Source organism: Urocitellus parryii, chromosome 9 (assembly GCF_045843805.1).
Source record: "Urocitellus parryii isolate mUroPar1 chromosome 9, mUroPar1.hap1, whole genome shotgun sequence".
Classification (NCBI taxonomy): Eukaryota; Metazoa; Chordata; class Mammalia; order Rodentia; family Sciuridae; genus Urocitellus; species Urocitellus parryii.
Window position 1 is genome coordinate 46101869 of NC_135539.1, and position 20329 is coordinate 46122197.

The 20329-nt window shown below is 40.4% G+C and overlaps 1 protein-coding gene across 1 annotated transcript; it reads right to left on the reverse strand.

Annotated features, from left to right (window-relative positions):
- Positions 1–2137: 2137 nt before the first annotated feature.
- LOC113197765 (phytanoyl-CoA dioxygenase, peroxisomal) lies at positions 2138–18365 on the reverse strand. Its single transcript, XM_026410276.2, has 9 exons — positions 18227–18365; positions 15834–15892; positions 14286–14396; positions 12368–12536; positions 10502–10583; positions 8971–9152; positions 6312–6461; positions 4512–4646; positions 2138–2454 (listed from the first exon to the last, which is right to left on the reverse strand). Exons 1-9 carry the CDS (start codon positions 18344–18346, stop codon positions 2401–2403), a joined length of 1062 nt encoding a protein of 353 aa, XP_026266061.1. The 5' UTR covers positions 18347–18365; the 3' UTR covers positions 2138–2400.
- Positions 18366–20329: the final 1964 nt, after the last annotated feature.

Below are 20329 nucleotides of genomic sequence, written 5' to 3' on the forward strand. Positions count from 1 at the left end.
ACAAGAGAGCAAAGGCCTCTGGCTTTTCACAACTCTTAAGTCCCAAATTCCTTAGAAGGAGGTTCTGTTTTTATTTTGAACATTGAGTATCAACTTTCGGATTACCATCTGGTGAAAATAACAGTCTGGGACACATCCCCTCCCACTGAGCAGCCAAGGTGTCCTGTCCCATGTCTTCATTTTCCAGCAGAGGTTTGCTCCCGTCCTTCACAAGGAGGGTGCACATGAAAAGCAGCCCTACTCATCCTGCTGTCATTCCCCTCCCACTGCAGAGTGGGCACCTGCAGATTGATATGTGAACTAAGGGACAGAAGGGACACAGATGAGATGAGAAGTGCATGTTTCCTGATTGAAGAGTTGGCTTTCACTCACAGAGGCATTGGGGACTAACAAATTGTGCTATTTTCTAATTGGGGTAGAGCAGGGCTCAGGGGAGCACACCTGTAATCACAGCTTCTTGGGAGGCCCAGGCAGGGAAACAAATTCAGGTTGAAACTAGTTGGAGGTTCATTCTAGATACAAGCCCTGCTTCCTGCATGCTGTTTGCACTGGCATTCCTTATTTACCTTTTAGTTCCCATCCTTCTAGGAATCCTTTCCTTAGGCCTTTCCTGATTCTCTTGCGTTCTCTCCTTTCCAGCTGGGGCTAAGAAACTAACAAACATGGTAACACAAGTATGCTCAGCAGAGGTTTTCCTAAGAAAACCTTAGGAATGGAACACATCCATTGGCCTATTACCCACAAAAGATTTTCCTAAGAAAACCTCTGCTGAGCAGAATCACAAGGAAGGAACTGGCTGTTTTATTCTTAATCAAGCCATAAATATAATTTTTAAAAATAAGAACCATGTTTTTGTATTTAAGAGAATCTTTTAATATTTATTTTTTAGTTTTAGGTGAACTCAATATCTTTATTTTACATTTAGGTGGTACTAGGATCGAACCCAGTGCCTCATGCATGCTAGGCGAGCACTCTACCACTGAGCCACAATCCCAGCCCCTAAGAGAATTTTTTAATGATCTTTTTAGTATTAAATGACAGTAGAATCTATTTTGATATATTTATACAAACATGGAATACATCTTATTCTAATCAGGATCCCAGTCTTGTGGATGTACACAATGTTGAGATTCACTCTGGTGTGTTCATGCATGTACATAAAAAAGTTATGTCAGAAGAATTCCACTGACTTTCCTATTCCTATCTCCCACCCTTCATTCACCTGTGTTTAAAACCACTGAATTTCTGTTCCCTCACAACTTGTTGTAGATTAGCATCCATGTATCAGAGAATATCAATCTTTGGCTTTTGGGGGATTTGACTTAATTCACTTAGCATGATAGTCTCCAGATCCACCCATTTACAAGTGAATGTCTTCTGTATGGCTAAGTAATATTCCATTGTACATATCTACCACAATTTCTTTATCCATTCATCTGTTGAAGGGCACAACACATAGGTTTGTTCCATAGCCTAGATATTGTGAATTGTGTTGTTATAAATATTGATGTGGCTACATTATTGTAGTATGCTGATTTTAAAACTTTTGGATATATACCAAGGAGTGGGATAACTGGGTCCAATGCTTCCTAGTTTTCTTGAGGACTCTCCACACTTCTTTCCAGAGTGGTTGCACTCCTCAACTGGTATAGAAATACAGTGTTATATTGAAATAAATCCCCAGTCCAGGCTCACTCCCAATTCAGCCTACAGTATGTTTCTGGTCCTCAAAAAAGCTTAGGTTTCATTCATAAATTCTAAAGCCTTTAAGTTGCCCTGCTTAACTGGAAATATCTGGGAAGGTGCCCTTGTCTACATTCCTTAGAAACAAAGGATATTTTTTGAAAAAATATTCTGGTTTTGAAGGAGAGTAGCTGGATTGAAGAAGTCTTGGAAGGAAGCCTGGGTCAGAGAATGAGGACCCACCTTATTTTGATCCCACGATGGCCTTGGTACGCCCTTCACCAAATGTGAATGTACTACACATGGTTCTAGTTTGAAATCTCTCATGACATTAAATGGGGAAGTGTTGGCTTTACTAGGAGAGGCACGCTCATCTCAGTGCACACTGAGTTTCAGAGAATTCATTTCTGCCAGGAAAAACAGCTAATCAATGAGAGGAACTGATTGAACATACTTAAATCATATGCCACATTTATTGATTGTAATCCCAAACCAGTTTTTCTGAAAATAGTTATATTTCATTTTACTGTTCTTACTTCCACTAAAGTAACATCACTGCACTGCAAAATTAACTCTGCAAAATGAAGTTCCCAAGGCGTGTTTCTTGATTTTGGTACCAAGTGATAGAAAACATTACATCATCCCATATGAAAACATTTTCCTCAGACTCCTTGTTTCTTTCATCTCCTTTCGAAAGAGTTATAATCAAGAACTGTTTCAAAGAGTGATTCTTTCTCCTTTCACAAGTCGGGCTCGAAACATCCAAATATCCTGGAAATAATACCAAACAGAATGAGTGTGTGGAACACATCCATTGGCCTATTACCCACAAAAGATCTCTAGGCTCTACAAATGGTTAAATAGGAAAACAATGCTATGATTATTATATTGAGTAATAAATAAACAAGCTTTGAAACTGCAATTAATTCTCTTAATTAAAACAATGCTAACTGCATGGAGTCGGTGGATCCCCAAGCTGTCGGCCTCGCTGATCACAGTAATGCACCAGGGAGGGTGGGCTGTGATGCTGAATCACAGCAGCTCAGGATCCATCTCTCAGATTAGCTTTTTGTTACTTGCCTGAACCACTTTGAGGTGGCAACTCTGATGAGATCATAGTAGTGAAAATTGTACCATGGATACTGGCTTACTTGGTGTGGGGAGGGGGTACTGGAGATGGAACCCAGGGCCACTCTCCACTGATCTATATCCCCAGGCTTTTTATTTTCCATTTTGAGACAGGGGCTCACTAAGTTGCTGAGGCTGGCCTCACTCCCAATCCTCCTGCCTCAGCCAAACTGTGAAGTAGCTGGGATTACAGGCATGTGCCACAACGCACCCTACTGCATTTATTAATAAAGCAATTGAGACCTTCTAATTTCTTGTTTCTTTTTTATTGCTGAGCATACAGCAAAGTATGGTGAAAAGAATGATTTCAGAATTAGGCCTGACTTTGAAATCTAGCTCTGTTTCTTAAGCCAGTCTCTGGGACTCCAATTTCTCCTTTACATCAAGTGTTCACTGCATTCTGGTAAAGAAAATCAGAAATGGGACATGGATGTGTTTTTGTTTTTTCAAATTCTTTGATTTGTAATTGGACACAATACCTTTATTTTATTTATTTATTTTTATGTGATGCTGAGGATTGAACCCAGTGCTTGCACATGCTGGGTGAGTACTCTACCGCTGAGTCTCAACTCCAGCCCCATGGAAGTGTTTTTATAAGTTAGAATTATGAGTTTGTATTGTTATTCTATTATTCTATTGTTACTCTAAATATATCTGATAAGCTCTAATTTATGAGATACTAAAATAGTGGTGTTCATTCAGGACAACCTTCACAAACTTCAAATGTAATGTACATTCCAGGACCCCTCAGCTACCCAAATTTCATGGGTGCTCACGTCCCTGCAATAAAATAACCTCTGTACATCCTCCCGTATATTTTAAACCACCCCTAGGTTACTTACAGCACCTGGTGCAATAGAAACATGAGGTAGTTTTTAGGTAGGAAATAATGATTAGGAAAAAATGTCTGTACATGTTCAGTACAGATGCAATTTTTTTCAAATATTGTTTAATATTCTGAATATTTTTTCCAATATTTCACTTGGTTGAATCCCCAATCATGGAGCATTTTTAGACAAGGGACATATTGGTAGGTTCTAAAAGGAGAAGCAAGATTCTCCACCCTGGAAAGCTGTGCCAAAGGTTCCCAATGGCACTGTGGCATCCCTCTGATGTGCTGAGCCTTACAACATCCTGGATGGCCCAGAGTCATCATCACTCTCAGTCTCTTGGGGGAAGGGGCATGTCTGCATTATCATTATCTCATACCAATAAAAAAAAATAGGAAGCTTCTTGATTCAGGGCCTAAAATGTGTGTTTTATATAAAGTGAAGATGTTTATTTAATTCCCTGGATTGATAATTTGCCTTCTGCTCATCAGCATCATGGAATATCCACCACTTAAAAACAGACACTTTCCAAGTGATGTGTATCAATTAGGAAAGCACATGAAACACTGTCTAATGACCCCTTAGATGTGTTCATCTCTGCTCCATGCACATTATGCCTCTCATAAAACTCCAGATGCACATTTACCAAAAGGAACACTGACTCCAGAACTGCTCTGTGGAGTCTGACTGGATTTCCTAATAAAAATATACTTTGCCAACAGAGGAGGCCCTATTGAAGTCCCAAACCTTTAAGTTTGCTCCTATGCATACAGAATTCCCCTTATTCTTCATTTCAAATTAAATTAGGAATGAATTAAGCACATGAAAACAAGAAACTTCAGACATCTTGGTTTTTTCATGCAAGTGTACCTTCAAGTTTAAGCCACTTTCAGTTCCACACAATCTGTCTGCTATTCCCACAACTTCTTTCTCAATGTTTTCTTGAACGGTGCCCTTCACGTCGATGTAGTGGCAATCAGCGCTGGCGAAATGGCAGGAAATTGCCTGTGCAGAGTGAACAATCGATAATGGAGAAAAGAACCCCATGAATGCAACATCCAAGCTAGGAGTTCTCCTTGCAGAAAGTCAATTCTTCCACCCAGAATTTGACATCTAAACTGGCAGAACACTCCATGGTATCCCAAATCTGCCTCTTTGTAGGTCAGCCTCTCCATCCTATCCCCAACTGAGGGCTAATTAAGAAATTACAAAAGATTTTTTTTTTACCTAGCTATACTATTTATTTTTTAAAGGTATATGTAGGACAGGGGGCATAACTACGTAAGTAACCAATCTTCACATTCTTAAGCATTTAAGTTTTCCCAATGAGTATATACCTCCATGTCCTGAAAAAAGAATGTACCCCTCTGTGGTTCATCATCTTCTTAGTCATAAACCTTAGATACCCAGTAAAATTTGGGACAGGTTATTAGCGAAATGGCAATTTTTATAAAAACTTTCTGCTGTGCCTAAAATTTTGAACTTCTAAAGTGCAGATCCAACCTCAAATTTCTGTGCAAGTCCAGTGCCAAGCAGAGCCACATCAAGACCCAAGACAAAAAGAATTATTGTATATTCCTACATCTAAGTTGTTAGGAAATAATTGTAAATATTCTTCCAGAACATTAAAATAACTGAAAAACATGGAAATATTGCAATATTAATATTCTACAACTGACATCACTATTTGCATCTTTGTGCCTGCACCCCCATAGTTACATGACTTGAGAGTTATTCTAGTACAGGTACTTCCTGTCTTTTACTTAAATTTTTGGCATTGAGGACAGCATGGATGTTTTGCATTAATATTGATTTAGTAAAACACCACTTATTTTGATGGCTGAGATTTTGGTAGCCCCTTCAATTTCATCCTCAGGCAATATTCCAACTTGTATCAACCTGTGCCAGGCCCTGGTGAACCTGGTGCAAATATAAATAAATGAAGTCTGCAATCCTATACTCAGGGTTAGAACAGGGATCAGTGGGAACCAGGGAACAAATTTGGAAACCCCACTGAATCTTAAAGAAGCCTCAATAGTATGGACAACCATGTTACCTTGGGGGAAAGTGAACCGACAATACTATGAGATCTGCTGAATTTGAGAGAAGTGAGAAATCAGAAAAATTGTGAGGAATTCTGTCCATTTTTAAATGTGACCAAATTATTTAATTTAAAACATGAGATTGGAAGGGGATAAATATGGCTGCGTGCTAAATCTCATTTTGAGCAGCCAATTCAGAACCTTTGCTTCAGATCAATAATATTTTCCCAATAAAAATATGATAAATTTTCTTCTTATTCTAGTTACCCTGAGCAATTTAAATTCCAAATGTGATTATTTGAGTATTTCAGCCATTGTTTCTGCCTCAGAAAGCAGAAGCTGTGCACTGCAAGGTGAGCTACTGCTCTGAAGCAATTTCACAAATGACCAAGATTCAAGAGCAACAGGTTTAGGACACCTGGCTTTTAGATTAGGGCATCTGGCTTCTCACAGAGTAGAGCAAAAACAAAACCAAACAAACAAACAAAAGCACTAAAAAGGCAAATATACTTTCTGGCACGTAAACTGGAAAAAACAGTCCAGTTTAGTGAAAAGTCATAAATCTTTACATGTTACTATACCTATGACTTTCTGTTTTGAACTCATCTTTTAAAAACTGGATGCATACCTTCCGGAATCCTTGAGTTTGGTTCCGACCAGATCCATGGATGAGCAAAGGGTGAAAGAAAACGGTGTCTCCCTTCTCCATCACAAGGTGCACTCGGGCATGGTCTTTGTCATAGTCCTGGATCCCATGGAACATGGCGTTAACTCCACCCTGGAACACATAAGACAGGCACAGTTTACAGTGGAGGAAGAAACCAATGCTTTGTGTATGACTTGGCAGGGACAGCAAGGGTTCTCTGACTTCTTCCAAGAGAAAGACTTACCTAAATTAAAATCTTAAATTAAAAAAAAATGCAAAAGTCTATGATATGTCTGGGTTTTTAAACATCATCTGCTGCAGGTACAGTGGTACACACCTGTGATCCCAGCTACTTGGGAGGCTGAGGCCAGGCATCACAAGTTCAGGGCAGACTAGCAAACTTAAATTAAGATTTGTACAAAGAGCGGAGGACATAGCTCAGTGATGGAGGGCTTGCCTAGCATGTGCAAGGCTCTGAGTTTGAACCCCAGCAATGCTACAAATTAAAATCACAGGTTATTAATAAGTTCAAGGGGTTTTTGACCAAATGAAAAAATGTTGAACTTTACCTACCCTTCCTCATTGAATTATCAATAATCTAGATCAGTTCTGCCTCTTGTGGTGAATGCAGGTGAACATCTTTCTCTTAGGCATTTACAGCCTCAATCTTAACATCCTTGCTGAAGCCTGACATTCTCCTCACCTAGAATTTTGTTCACATCATTCTTGTATTAATCAGGGTATTTTAGAGAGGCTAATTATTCTCCCCAAACCAAGTGGAGAATATGCTCAATTTTTCGAAGCTCAAAGGACTTATGTCATATTCAGAATAAAAAGAGAAAAGTAAGTTTAAATACTGTGTTTGTTGATAACTATTTCCAAAAGTAGTCAGAACTCTAGGAAATGTGTATGTCCTTATTATAGAAACTAAAATGAGAAGTGACTACATTGATGAGCCTTTATGCATCTGGGCAGAAGTGTCCCATTCCTCAGCTAAGAGTATCCTTTTCGGCAATTACCATTGTCATTGTGCTTCACATTGTGACTTTGACCCCATGCCCTTCTTTCCTGGCCAAGGTGCATACTGACCCCTGCTAAGCTAAGCAGACCTTCCACTGCCACTGCTGTGAATCTCAGCAGCATCTCAGACACCAGTCTGCTCCCATAGCCTTGGACGCCATTCCCTTCTGCTCAATAAGCCTCCTTAGGATTGCACCAACCCTTGCCTGTCCCTGAACTTAACTGATGAATTTCACCATTTCCACTTTTATATCAGGATTCAGTCTCAAATATTTCCACAGAACACAATCAGTAGTGCAAGAATTCAGAGAGAAAAGCCCTTGAAGCCATAGCCTTCACATTCTACAGAAGCAAGACTCAGTCTCCTTGCTCACCACAGCTGCCCTTTCCATTCTGACCATTTTTGGGAATTTCAGGATCTTCTGATCTAGCATCAAAAAGGCTGAGAATCTTCTCTGGATTTGCTGCCTCTGAGCTCCTACACCTCCTGGGAATCATGAATCATGCCTCAGACTCATCATTCATGGGTGCAGAAGCACATAATAGCTTTTCAGCATCAACATTTGAATGGATAAACCAACCATTGTTCAGCCATGCCTCAGAATACTACTCAGGAATGGAAAGGAACAAGCTACTGAGACATGAGTCAGGTTTCCTGAGCCTCTAAATACCTATGCTGTGCAACAGCAATTACTCAAAAAAAAAAAAAAAATGCCACATGATTAGACTTACACGACATTTTATAAAGTGCAAATTAATCAATAGAAACAGAAAGCAGGTGAGTTCTTGCCTCAGGCAGGAGATAGAAAATATCCTCTTGATTGTGATGCCAGGTATGTGTGTGTGTGTGTGTGTGTGTGTGTGTGTGTGTGTGTGTCAAAATGATTAAATTATACACTGAAAATATGTGCCATCTATTATATGACAAAACCCCATATTATTAGAAATTAAAAGCTCTTGCTGCTTCCTAAAAAGGGAACAACCCCATTTTCTTCATGTAACCTCCAAGTGTTAAAGTACTTTTTAATCCTGACCTAACATAGCTTTCCAGGCTCTCCTCCCTCTCCTACTTCCTAACATGTGCCTCCACGCCCAGCCCATCAGAACTGTGATAACCTTCAATCTTTCCTACTCCACAGTGAGATCTGAGCTTGTCAATAACTCTGATGCCTCCAAGGAGCCTTTTTGCGATAGAAAATCTACTTTGTCCTTCAAGGCTCAGCTCAATCACCCCCTCCCACCCTGCTGGTCTTCACAGGGACAAGGAGACAATCCCTCCCTCCCTTCCTCTACTCTGAAAGCCTCAGTCAGCGGGCACTTCACACACACCAGAGTTGAAGGGTTGATGTCTGACCTCTGCCATCAGGCCTCACCATCTCAGATCCTAGGCCTCTCCGACACAGGTCCCCAATCTAGCTGGCTTTCACACCCATGATGAAAGAAAAATACAATGAATATTTGATCTGATGTCCTGGAACTCCTCCTGATACTAATTGCAAATTTCAGGACAATGCTTTGCTGAGAAAGGAAAGCAGTCTCATTTCTAAGCTTTTTGCACCTGATGTAAAATTACAACAGCTAAAGAGATTCTGATCCAGACTCAGTGGTAAGACAGACCTACCTCCCACTGGGGGTAGTCATGTGGCTTCAGGCAACCTTTGTGGGTGCCTGGGAGGACAACCAGACAGCCGTTGTTCCGGTCAATGTGCTCCATGGCGGTCCAAGCACAAACAATGCGATTGCTGGGCCTGAAGGGGAAATAGTGCAGATCCTGGTGCAAGGGGTGCCGGGAAGTCTTCTTGCCTGAAATGAGCCTGCTGTCAAAAGGAGCTTGAGCCTCACAATTCTTATTTTTATTGTGTGTATGTGTATGTGTATGTCTATGTGTGTGTGTTGTGCTGGGGATTGAACCAAGGCCTTATGCATGCAAGGTGGGAATTCTACTAACTGGGTTATATCCCCAGCCCCAGAATTCTTATTCTTTGACTGAATAAATAACACATTGACCTTCCCTTGCAAAAAACAACCACATCAAACATGGTGTTTCCATTATGGAAAATCAGTCCCAAGAGAACAGAACCAAACAAATATAGCAGTCAACATGGGGCTTGGAATCTACACTTTCTTCTGAGTTTCTGGTTGCTGGGTGCTTCTCTCTTTTCTAGGGAGCTGCATATACTTCATCATTTCTGTTGTGCTTTATTCCTCTGTCACTCTGAATTTGGCACAGAGCTAGTAGGCAGTAGGAATTAAAAACAAAAACAAAAAAAAAAGATGGATGAACTAAATTGAAGATAATGTTACAGAGTCAAATTTGAGGTCCGCTTCAAAGTGGCTGATGCCAAAAACAGTTCCCTTAGAGGTCTTAATTCACAGGCATCCTGTGTACAGTCAGTATCCATTCAGATTCATTGACCACAAGTACATTTTCCCCAGTCTGAGCTTAGAACTTGGTTCCCCAACCACTTCATCTCCCCAGGCAGGACATCCATGGAGGAAGACATTTAGTAACCCTGAGCTTCAATCTTATCATATAAAAATCGCCCAGCTCTCAGAAGGAACTAAAAGTAGAAAAGAATAAAGCCATTCATGGTTGATTTCTGTTACTGTTACAGAAAAATCTCTCCATGTGGTCTCAGAGCCACCTGCAGTAGAATCTCTGGGGATGGTATTAAAAGGCAGATACCTGGGATCTACTTCAGAATTGGTGTCTCATTGAGGACTTAGATATAGGTTTGACAAGCACAAGGCACCACAAGGTGAATGTGACTTGTAGTAATAGCTTTCATCATGTTACTAATAATGATATCTTCAGATTAGGAATGCAGAATCCGTGTGATCCTGGCTAAGAATGGTGAGTAAAGATCAGAGATGTTGAACAGAAGGAGTCTATGATACAAGAACAGTCACATTTCTTAAACTGCCACTTCAGACAGCCAATCATTTGAAAATTTAGCAATAACATATCTGAAATATCATCACATATGCCAAAGTTGGTATAACATGAACTCTTTTAAGACTTAAACAAAAGCACTCAAATTCACTCAACCAAAGGAATTTGGTTACACACCTTACTGGAACAACAACTTTACATATTTTAATTACACAATCTTTTTTTTCTTTCCTCTCTTTAACAAATAAGAGCCTTTTACCAGTATCTGGAGGTTTGTTTATCAGCATTGTGTGCATCGCCATGATATTGGGTCCAGTGAAGCACTCCACATACTTCAGAACCTGAGAAAAGGAAGAAGAAGAAAAACAACCTCATGGGAAATCAGAAATATAGGCAAGGGGCATAAAGTGTCCACACAAGAATCAAAATGACAACAGTATAAACATCATCTGGTATTTTGCAATCTTGCCAAGCATGTATACCTCAGAGTTGGAAACCATTCTAAATTTCCAACACTACAAATTAAATATGACTTTTTGAGCATGCCTGTAGAATAATCCAATGAGTGTGGTGATTCTCTCAACAACTCTTCCCTCAGGTTCATGAACCAAGCAGAGTAATGGCCAGAGGAGAACCAAGAGTGAACAAGAAAAGAAGGCCCCTGTCTCCATGGAGTTTTAGTCCCTTGAGAAGAAAGGAAAGTAGGGAATCTGAACGTCATGGATGATAGTGCTTCATCCACCATGAGATAGTTCTGGCTTCAAGTGCTATCTATGATCCACCTGCAGACTTCTATTCCCACCACAGCATGGGGGGTGGGAACTATCCCATCACAGCATGGGATGGTTGGGGGCCATTTTCCCTGGCCTTCTCTCCAGGGTGCTGGGCAGGACATCACAGGTGATTTACCTGTGCTATCTGTCCTCAGGAGTAAAACAGTCTAATAACATCTGGTTATGATTTTCCATGAGTGCTATATGGAAAGTCTCTTTCAAACCTATTTTAAACAAGTGGTTAGGAAAACATGGTGCTAAAAGGTGGGAGTGTACAAATACACTTGAGGATGCAGGAACTAATTTCAGAAGAATGCACAAAGCACTCACAGCAAACAGAGCTTCAGTAGAAAGAATCTGCTTCTCATGTTGTGCCTTCTGCACTGCTTAGGAAAAAAAAAAAATATATATATATATATATATATAATATGAGAAATATATATAGATGAGAAATACCCTTAAAGAAGAATAATTTCAAAAACAAAAACAAACCCTAATTTAAGCCAAGCCTTGTGACATATGCCTGTTATCCCAGCTCCTTGGGAGGCTAAGGTAGGAAAATCAAGGCCAGCCTCAACCACAGCATGACTCTTTCTCAAAACAAAGAATAAAGAAAGTTGGAAGTATAGTTCAGTGATAAAGTGCCCCAGAGTTTAATCCATAGTACCATAAATAAATAAAATTAAATAAAAACTAATTTAAGAGTTGGGGTTGTAGCTTAGTGGTAGAGTGCTTGCCCAGCACATGTGAGGCCCTGGGTTCTATCCTCAGTACCACAGAAAGATAGATAAATAAAATAAAGGTATTGTATCCATTTACAACTACAAATTTTTAAAAAAAAACTAATTTGAATTTAAAAGCAAAATCATTCCATCAACCCAATTTATGAAACAAATAGAAAAGTCAATACATTTACAAATACAGCCTCACAATTTTACCCCTGTTGATATTGAGTCTTGGAACAGCTGTTCCTCTTTAACAGAAAATTCCTATCTTTCTTAACAAAAGATAATTAGCACACTCCACAGCAGCGTTTCACTGTCTTGATGCTACTGGTATCTTGGTTGGGATAATTCTTGGGGGAGAGGGCGTCATAGGATGTCAGACCCCATTACCAACATCTTTGGTCCCTACCCAGTAGAAGCCACTAGTGTATCCACTATGAGGTTATCATCACCAGGAAGTCTTCACACATTGCCAGTATCCACTGGGAGGCAAAATCACCTCGATCTGAAAGCCACCATGGTAGCACCATGAGTAGAAGGGGATTAAATCCAGGACAACCAGTGGATCTTGGAGAAGACCTCCAAGCTGGCTATGAAGGAGAAACCAAAACAAGAGTAGTCTCTAACCTCTGGGAGAGTGCAGAATCTAAAGAGCTCCTTATCTTCCTGAAAATCTTGGATCTTCGAGATTGTTTTCTCACTTGGACTATATTCTGATTTTGCAATGGACACATCTCTCATTACCATCAGTCCTACTGGTTTTGACTCCTCTCTGCAGATCTTTTCAAATTCAACCCTAGAAAATTAAATATACAAACAATGTCATGACCTCTGCTCTAAGCCCCTGGTTGACCCTGACCTGTGCAAATAGCTGCAGATTCAGGAGCAGTTTCTACCTAGTCAGCCCTCAGGCCTAGTGAGGCAGGGAGGATGAAATGGCCAACTCAGAAATCGTGGTCTCCTAGCTGAAATCCACTGCCAGAATGATAATATTGCTTTGTTTAACACCCCAGTAGGAAGACATTTTCATGATTACATTGTAATAATACAAGGTGAATATCCCTTATCTGAAATACTTAGAACTAGAATATTTCATATTTCAGGTATTTTTTGGTTTGGGGAATATTGACATGTACATAATGAGCTGATTATGATAGAGCATGCCTGTTATCCCAGAGAAGTGGCTGCAGGATAGTAAATTTGAGACCAGTCTATTCAATTTCAAGACTGTCTGAAAATTAAATATACAAAGGACTGGGAATAGAACTTCATGGTAAAGTTTTCTTGGGTTCAGTCCCAAGCACTAAAAACAATAATAATCTTTTTTTTTTTTTTTTTGGGTACCAGAGATTGAACTGAGGGGCACTCGCCCACTGAGCCACATTCCCAGCCCTTTTTTGTATTTTATTTAGAGACAAGTCTCACTAAGTTGCTTAGTGCATCGCCATTGCTAAGGCTGCCTTTGAACTCAGGATCCTCCTGCTTCAGCCTCCCGAGCCGCTGGGATTACAGGTGTGTGCCACTTCACCTGGCTGAAAGTAATAATAATCTTAATAACAAAAATAATAATGAGATGTCCTGGAGATGACACTAAGTCTCATCCCCAAATTACTTTATGCTTCCTGTATACCTTATACACATAGCTTAAAGGCAATTTTATACAAAGTTTTTAGTGTATCTGTATTGTGGCCAAGACCATCACATGGGTCAGGCATGGAATTTTCCCCTTATGACATCATCTTGGTGCTCAATGATTCGTATATCAAATTTTCTGATAAGTGATGCTTGGCTTGTAATAGCAAATACTCTTATAGCACCTACCTTATACCAGGCATTGTTCACAGTGCTCTCCATATATTTTACCTTATCTTGTCCCAATAATAATGCCAGATCAGTGCTATTACTATGCCCATTTTACAGAGGAATACACACAGGTATGGAAAACTTAGTTCATACTCTTTGGTCCAATACTTTGTAGTTGTAGGTCTTTAAGAAAATGACCTTAAAATGTCTGTGGGACACACCATGTTAAGTGGTAAAGCTGAGATTAAGGCCAGAAATTCTGGCTCCAGAGCCCATGCTTCTAAACACATCCCAACAAACCACATCACTCAAAATACCTGAACATGCAGAGGCTAATCTAACATGTACTCCCATCACATACATGACATACATATTTTATGAATTTTTATTCTTCTATTACAATTATACCTAATAGTAGAATCCATTGTGATATATTCACACTTACACAGAGTATCAGTTGGTCAATTTCATTCCCCAGCACCTCTCCTTTTCCTCCCCTCTTCCATCCATGGACCCCTTTCCTATACTCTACTGATCTTCCTTCTGTTTTCATAAGACCTCTTTTTACCCCCTTGTTTCTCTCTGGTTTCCACATATGAAAGGAAACAATGACCCTTGACTTTCTGAATCTTACTTACTGCACTTAACATGATATCCTCAAGTTCCACCCTTTTCCCTGCAAATGACATAACTGCCATAAAGCATTTTTTTGTGTGTAAAATAAGCAAGAGTATTTCTGCACCTAAAGCGTTGAATATCAGCATCGGATACTAGATTTTTAATAACAAGAAATCCATTTTCTTCATAAAATTTTCTCTGTTCCAGGCTTAGCACATCATTATCCAAAGTATACCTATAGGAGAAAAAGGTACCAAATTAGTACAAATTTTATATTACAACCTAACATTATGTACCAAGAACCCAAGAAATCTTTGATCCAATACCTCTAGTGTAGGTCTTTAAGAAAATGATCTTAAAATGTTTGAAAAACTTCAGGTCCAAAATATTAACAATGGTCACAAAATGTACAGTAATAAAGAAAAATTAATGACCGACATACCTACTTGATGGAGCATTAAAACTGAAGGACACAAGAGTGTGGAAAATTCAAATGATAATAAAATGATTACAATGATATAAACATGACACTATTTGTGAAAAGATGACTGCTGAGACACATACCAAAAAAAAGTGAAAAACATTTTGCCAAATAGTGATTGTCTTTGAATAATAGAATTTGGGGTGATTTTTTAAAACAATTCCCTCTATTTCTCTGATTTTGAACTTTTTGTAGAGTGCACGTATATGGTTTTCAGTTGGGGAACTAATCCAATAAATTTTATATTTTCAACTTAATACATTCTCAGAAGTAATCAAAGTAAACAAAAGCTAAATGAGAGTTCAACAAACAAGCGAATACAAATCATCTGTCTCTTAAGATAGAACTTTGACTATAACAATATTGATGAGGGTCAAGGCCTTCCCTTTAAAGGTGATTGAAGATAATAAACCTGGGTGAACACAGTGATGTGGGCTTGTAATCCCAGAGATTCAGGAGACTGAAGGAGGAGAATGACAAGTTCTAAGCCAGCTGCAGCAATTAAGGGAGGCCCTAAGCATCTTAGACAGTCACTGTCTCAAAATAAAAAATCAAAAGGACTGGGGATACAGTTCAGTAGTAAACCACTACGGGTTTAATCAACATACACACTCAGAAAAAGATAGTAAACCTGCCAGGTGTGGTATACACACTTCTATAATTCCAGCTACTCAGGAAGCTGAGGCAGGAAGATTGCCTGAGTCCTGGAGTGCAAAACAACCTGGGCAACATACAAGACCCACAACTCAAAAATATTAAAAAGAGGAGGAAGGGGAGGGGGAGGGGGAGGGGGAGGGGGAGGAGGAGAAAGAAAGAAAAAGAAAAAGAAGGATATGAAGAAAAAGTAGAAAAAAATGTATATTGTAAACCAAAAAATTAGCTGATATTTCAGTTTAACTTAATTACAAACTAATTTAACTGTGATAACTCGTAGTTCCATTTTCAAAACTCAGATTATACATTTTCTGGTACTTTTCCTTCTTTCTGAATTTAAGAATAAATATAGAAAATTAAAGTCAAAGTCTTCAAAAACAATCATAATTCTACTAATTAGAACAATCCTGGAAAGAGAGAATGTGTATAATAAATTTTAATCAGGCAACATGGTATATTGTATATTATATCCAAGCTAATACTGGAAAAGCATTTATATACATAGTAAGGAAACCAATTAAAATTGCATCTACTTACTGGAATTGCTGAGGATGGAAACTGGCAGAGGCAATAGGCCCTGAAGTGGGGGAAGCTACCTAACCAGTGAATTAAGGTGAACAAAGTAAAATTTGGGAGTCAAACTTGTCTAGAAACAACCACCTTCTCTGGGGTGGTTCTCACAGGAACCAGGTGCTCAGGTTTCCCACATCACCCTGACAGGTGCACACTGCTGCTTTAAGTTCTTTCATTTATATCACTTTGTCTCATTGTCACAATAATCTGAGGAGGTGGTGAGAATATCAGGGGCTTTATAGTGATATGCAAATGAATGGAAAACACTAAAAAGTTTACAAATGATTTAACTAGTAGAATAATGAGTTACATGTTTTTAATTTCCCATTTCAACTTATCTTCTTTAAACACACACACACACACACACACACACACACACACACAAGACATGTTATACTTCAAGAATGATTAGTCCTTATTCCAAAATATACCATTCTAAGAAACAATGAAGGCTGGAAAAAAATTGTCACAAGTCTTTAAGAAGTCTAAGACTAAAGGAAACATTCACTATAAATCTTGGTCAGTGTTGTCCAAGATCAAAGCCACCAGGCACCTCTGGCTATTTAAGCTGAAATTAATTGAATGTTAAAATGCAGTCCCTCACCTGCACTCATCCTATTTTGACCTATTTCAATGGCTCAATAACCACATGTGGCTGGGGCTACTATATTGCACAATCCAGGCATGAAATATTTCATCATCACAGAAAGCCAAACTCAACAGTGCTGATATGGGAAAAAAAAAAAAAAAAAAAAACATCAAAAAACTATTCTCTAAGCTCAGCAATAGCAGGGTCAGAAAATCCACTTTAAAAAAAAATATATCAAGAGGGTTGGGATTTAGCTTAGTGGTAGAACACTTGTACCACACCTTGGGTTCCATTCCCAGAATGACAGAGATGAAAAACAAAGCAATGAGATGCTGAACCAAGAAATACCAATTATACTCCTAAATATATCCAGTCCCAGTGTATCACAACTCTCAGTATTTAGCCTGCATCAGAAACAGAATATATAGGAGACCTCAGGGCAACACCTCTAGATTCTGATTCTGCAGTCTGAGTTGAATTGAGCCTTAGAATTTGCATTCCCCACCACTCCTGGGATGAGACCCAGGGCCCTGCAGTACTAGGTAAGTCTTCTATCACCAAATTAAACCCACTGAGCTAACATGCACAGCAAAATTCCTTTTCTAACAAATTCTTCTGACAAATTCCCAGGGAACACAGATGCCACTGGTCTATGGACCACACTATGACAAACACTGGTATAGTTAAATAATTCAAATTTTTAATCTCTTCTATTCTCTGTTTCTCACTGTTCTACCACTGTAAAATGAACTGACATCCTCTCCTGGAGTCTCTTTACCACTTTACAGTCCTATGGACAAAGTTTAAACTGGCAATGTTCTTCCATGTTGCTGCTTGGAAACCCACTGGGAAGAGCAACACTGAAAGTCCAAGACACAGCTATTAGACTCAACCTTAGGAGAGATGTCAGGATGTTAACAAAAAGCAGAAGAAAAAAAAAGAAAGAAAGGCTACTGGCCTAAGGAAAAACTCCAGGCAGTTCCTACAGAGCTTCCCAAAAGCACTCTCTGAATGAGAAGGCTTAAAGTGAGCAGGCAAAAGCAATTCAAGAAACCGATTTGATTAGTGGGTCCTATTCACACTCACACATTTCTGGATCTGCTTCTCCCCTACAAGCCTGGCACACACACCCTGCTGGCATTCACTTCTGAAGACTCAAGGACAACCCAGGCACTGGATTCTAAGTCCTTTTCCAAACACCAAAGCAGACACTGCCAGGGTCCCTAGATCACCAGAGGCTGCCACAGAGCACAGAGCTCCACTAGCAAGGGGAGCAACCAGAAGCTCAGGCTGAGAGAGGGTTCCACCATTCTAGTGGCCTGTCCTCTAAGTCCCTTCCAGTCAGCTCTACACTTCTGTATGATTGTCCTGGAGCATTTCTTGGTCTCCAGATATTCATTCGCAGAGGTCGTGCACACTCAGTTCAGAAAATGACAAGGCAGCTGACTATGGCAAGGCCTCCTTTGGGACCCACCGCCGGCTCTAAGAAGGACCAGAAAGGTGACGCGATAGCTGCCACTGAAACCAGGAGGGTCCTGTATCAATCGCCAGGAAAGAAGCCCTTGAGGGGGTGGGGGCCAGCCTCCACCCCGCTCCCGGGCGCCTGTTTGAGATGTCACCTTTGCAGGGATAGCAGAACGGAGGGTCAAAAAGGGCATGCGAAATGTCTCTCCTGCGCCCTGGAGGCCACCACCTAGGCCCAGGCCACCCCCAAGAACTAGGCTGCTGTGCTCCATCTGGAGGGAGCCCAGCCCAGCCGAAAGGATACCACGGCACCGGCCGAAGGACAGCCGAGGTGCCCCAGAACAATCCGCAGGCGAGTGGCGGCGCGCTGCTGCGCCATGGCGGCGGCGAGGACACCCACCCGCGGGCGCGGGCTCCACTTCATTTCCGGGCCGCCCCGCCTCCTGAGGGAAGGCGCAGCAGCCCTGCGCGACTCCCGGGGCTCCGCCTCCCGGGCCCGGGGGAGAGACTCCCAGGGCCCCCGGGTCAGCTGGGTCCCCTGGCACCTGGGCTCCTTCTTCTCCTATGCGCTGTTTCTAATCCACAGGGACCCTCCCTGGATGATCATAGCTTCAGTCCATCAACAACCAACCATCCTCGCGACTCTTCTCTCCACTGCTAAACCAGTATAATCCAAAGGTTCATCCCTAAAAATCTGTCCTGCTGTTCCAAAGAGATTTAATTTAGTGCGAATCCAGCCCAAAATATTAGTTTGGCTGCCCCTCCCCCTTAAATGTATTAAATAAATGACTTCCAGAAAATTGTGATAAAGTCTAGCAAAATTTGAATTTTTTTTTTTACAGAACTAAAAGTTCTTTTGTAAGATCTCTTTGTAACATCTTGTTGTAAGACCTGCAGATGATTGGCATTACATCTGCTCTCTCATTGGTTCTTTAGCATGGAGTTACTTCCAGAATTTTGTTCCTTGTAAACTTGCTATCATGTCTTTAATGGAGTCTTTATATAATTTGGTGACAGTGCCATAGTACATCCTGACCATCAGCCCATAAGATATTAATTATGTGTTTGTTCAGAGGGAACAACAGCCACTGGAAAATGGCCATCCTTTGGCCTTCACCTTTGGGTTCTTTATGCCTTTCCCATGACATTCTTCACCTGTGTCCTAGAGTCTAGGGTCCTGCTCACAGAAGGAAATAAAATAAATTTTGAAATTTCAATGAAATACAGAGAAAGGACTGGGGATGTGGCTCAGTGATTAAGTGCCCCTGAATTCAACACACCACCACCCCTCCCCCCCGGGGAAAAAAAAAGAACTTCCTTATTATCCAGCAATTTCATTTCTGGAATTGAAAGCCAAAAGATACTACAAGAATGGAAAGCAGGTTCTCATTCATGTTCACAGCTGCACTGTTCACAATCACTGAAAGGAGGAAAGCAACCCACAATGGAGAAGTCAATGAGCAGAGGTCCATATAGACATACCATGGAATATTATTCAGTTTTTAAAAGGATGGACGTTCTGACACATGCCACAGCATGGAAGAACCTAGGACACTGTGCTAAGTGAAATAACCTGTCAGGAAAAGACAAATACTTTGTATCTGAGTGTCCCTAAATTAACCAAATTCATACAGTCAGGAGGTAGAATGTGGTGACCCTGGCTAGGGGAAATGGGAAAGGAGAATTAGCATTGACTGGGGATGATGTGTCAGTTCAGTAAATTGAAAAGAGTTCTGTCAATGGATGGTGACAATGGCTGCATAGCAGTGTGAATATACTTAATGTCACTGATCTACTCACTTAAAAATGGCTAAGATGGCCAGGTGTGGGAGCACATGCTTTTAAACTCAGTGACTGGAGAGGCAGAAGCAGGAGGATTGCAAATTCCAGGTCAGCCTGGGCAATTTAGTGAGACCATGTCTCAAAATAAAAAATACAAATGGCCTAGGATGTTGCTAAATTGTAGAGTCCTGGTTCAACCTCCAGTGATAAAAAAACACACAAACAAAACGATAAGATGGCTAATTTTAGGTTATAGATATTTTAACTCAATTTTATGTATAAAAAAGAACACAGGAGTAAAGGGAAGAAGCTCCAAGCACATTTATGTGAGCAAAGGCCTCTGGCTTTCCTCAAGTCTGAGTCCCAAGTTTCCTAGAAGAAAGTTATGGTTTTATTTTGTGCTTTGAGCATAAGCTTTTGGATTACTGTCTGGTGAAATGAACAGGCCAGGACACATCCCCTCCCACTGAGCAGCCAGGCTTCTCCTCATTCTGCCAAGGCATCCTGTCCCATCTCTTCATGTTCCAGTAGAGGTTTGCTCCCACACTTCACAAGGAGGGTGCATATGGGTGAAAAACAGCCCTAGTCATCCTGCTGTCATTCCCCTTCCCACTACAGAGTGGGT

Coding starts and splice junctions, on each gene's coding strand:
- LOC113197765 (XM_026410276.2), bottom strand. CDS start 18,346: ATGAAGTGGAGCCCGCGCCCGCGGGTGGGTGTCCTCGCCGCCGCCATG. Junction 14,397..15,833: donor TTCCATCCTCAGCAATTCCA/GTAAGTAGATGC, acceptor TTTCTCCTATAG/GTATACTTTGGATAATGATG. Junction 10,584..12,367: donor GATTCTGCACTCTCCCAGAG/GTTAGAGACTAC, acceptor TCCTTTTCTCAG/GTTCTGAAGTATGTGGAGTG.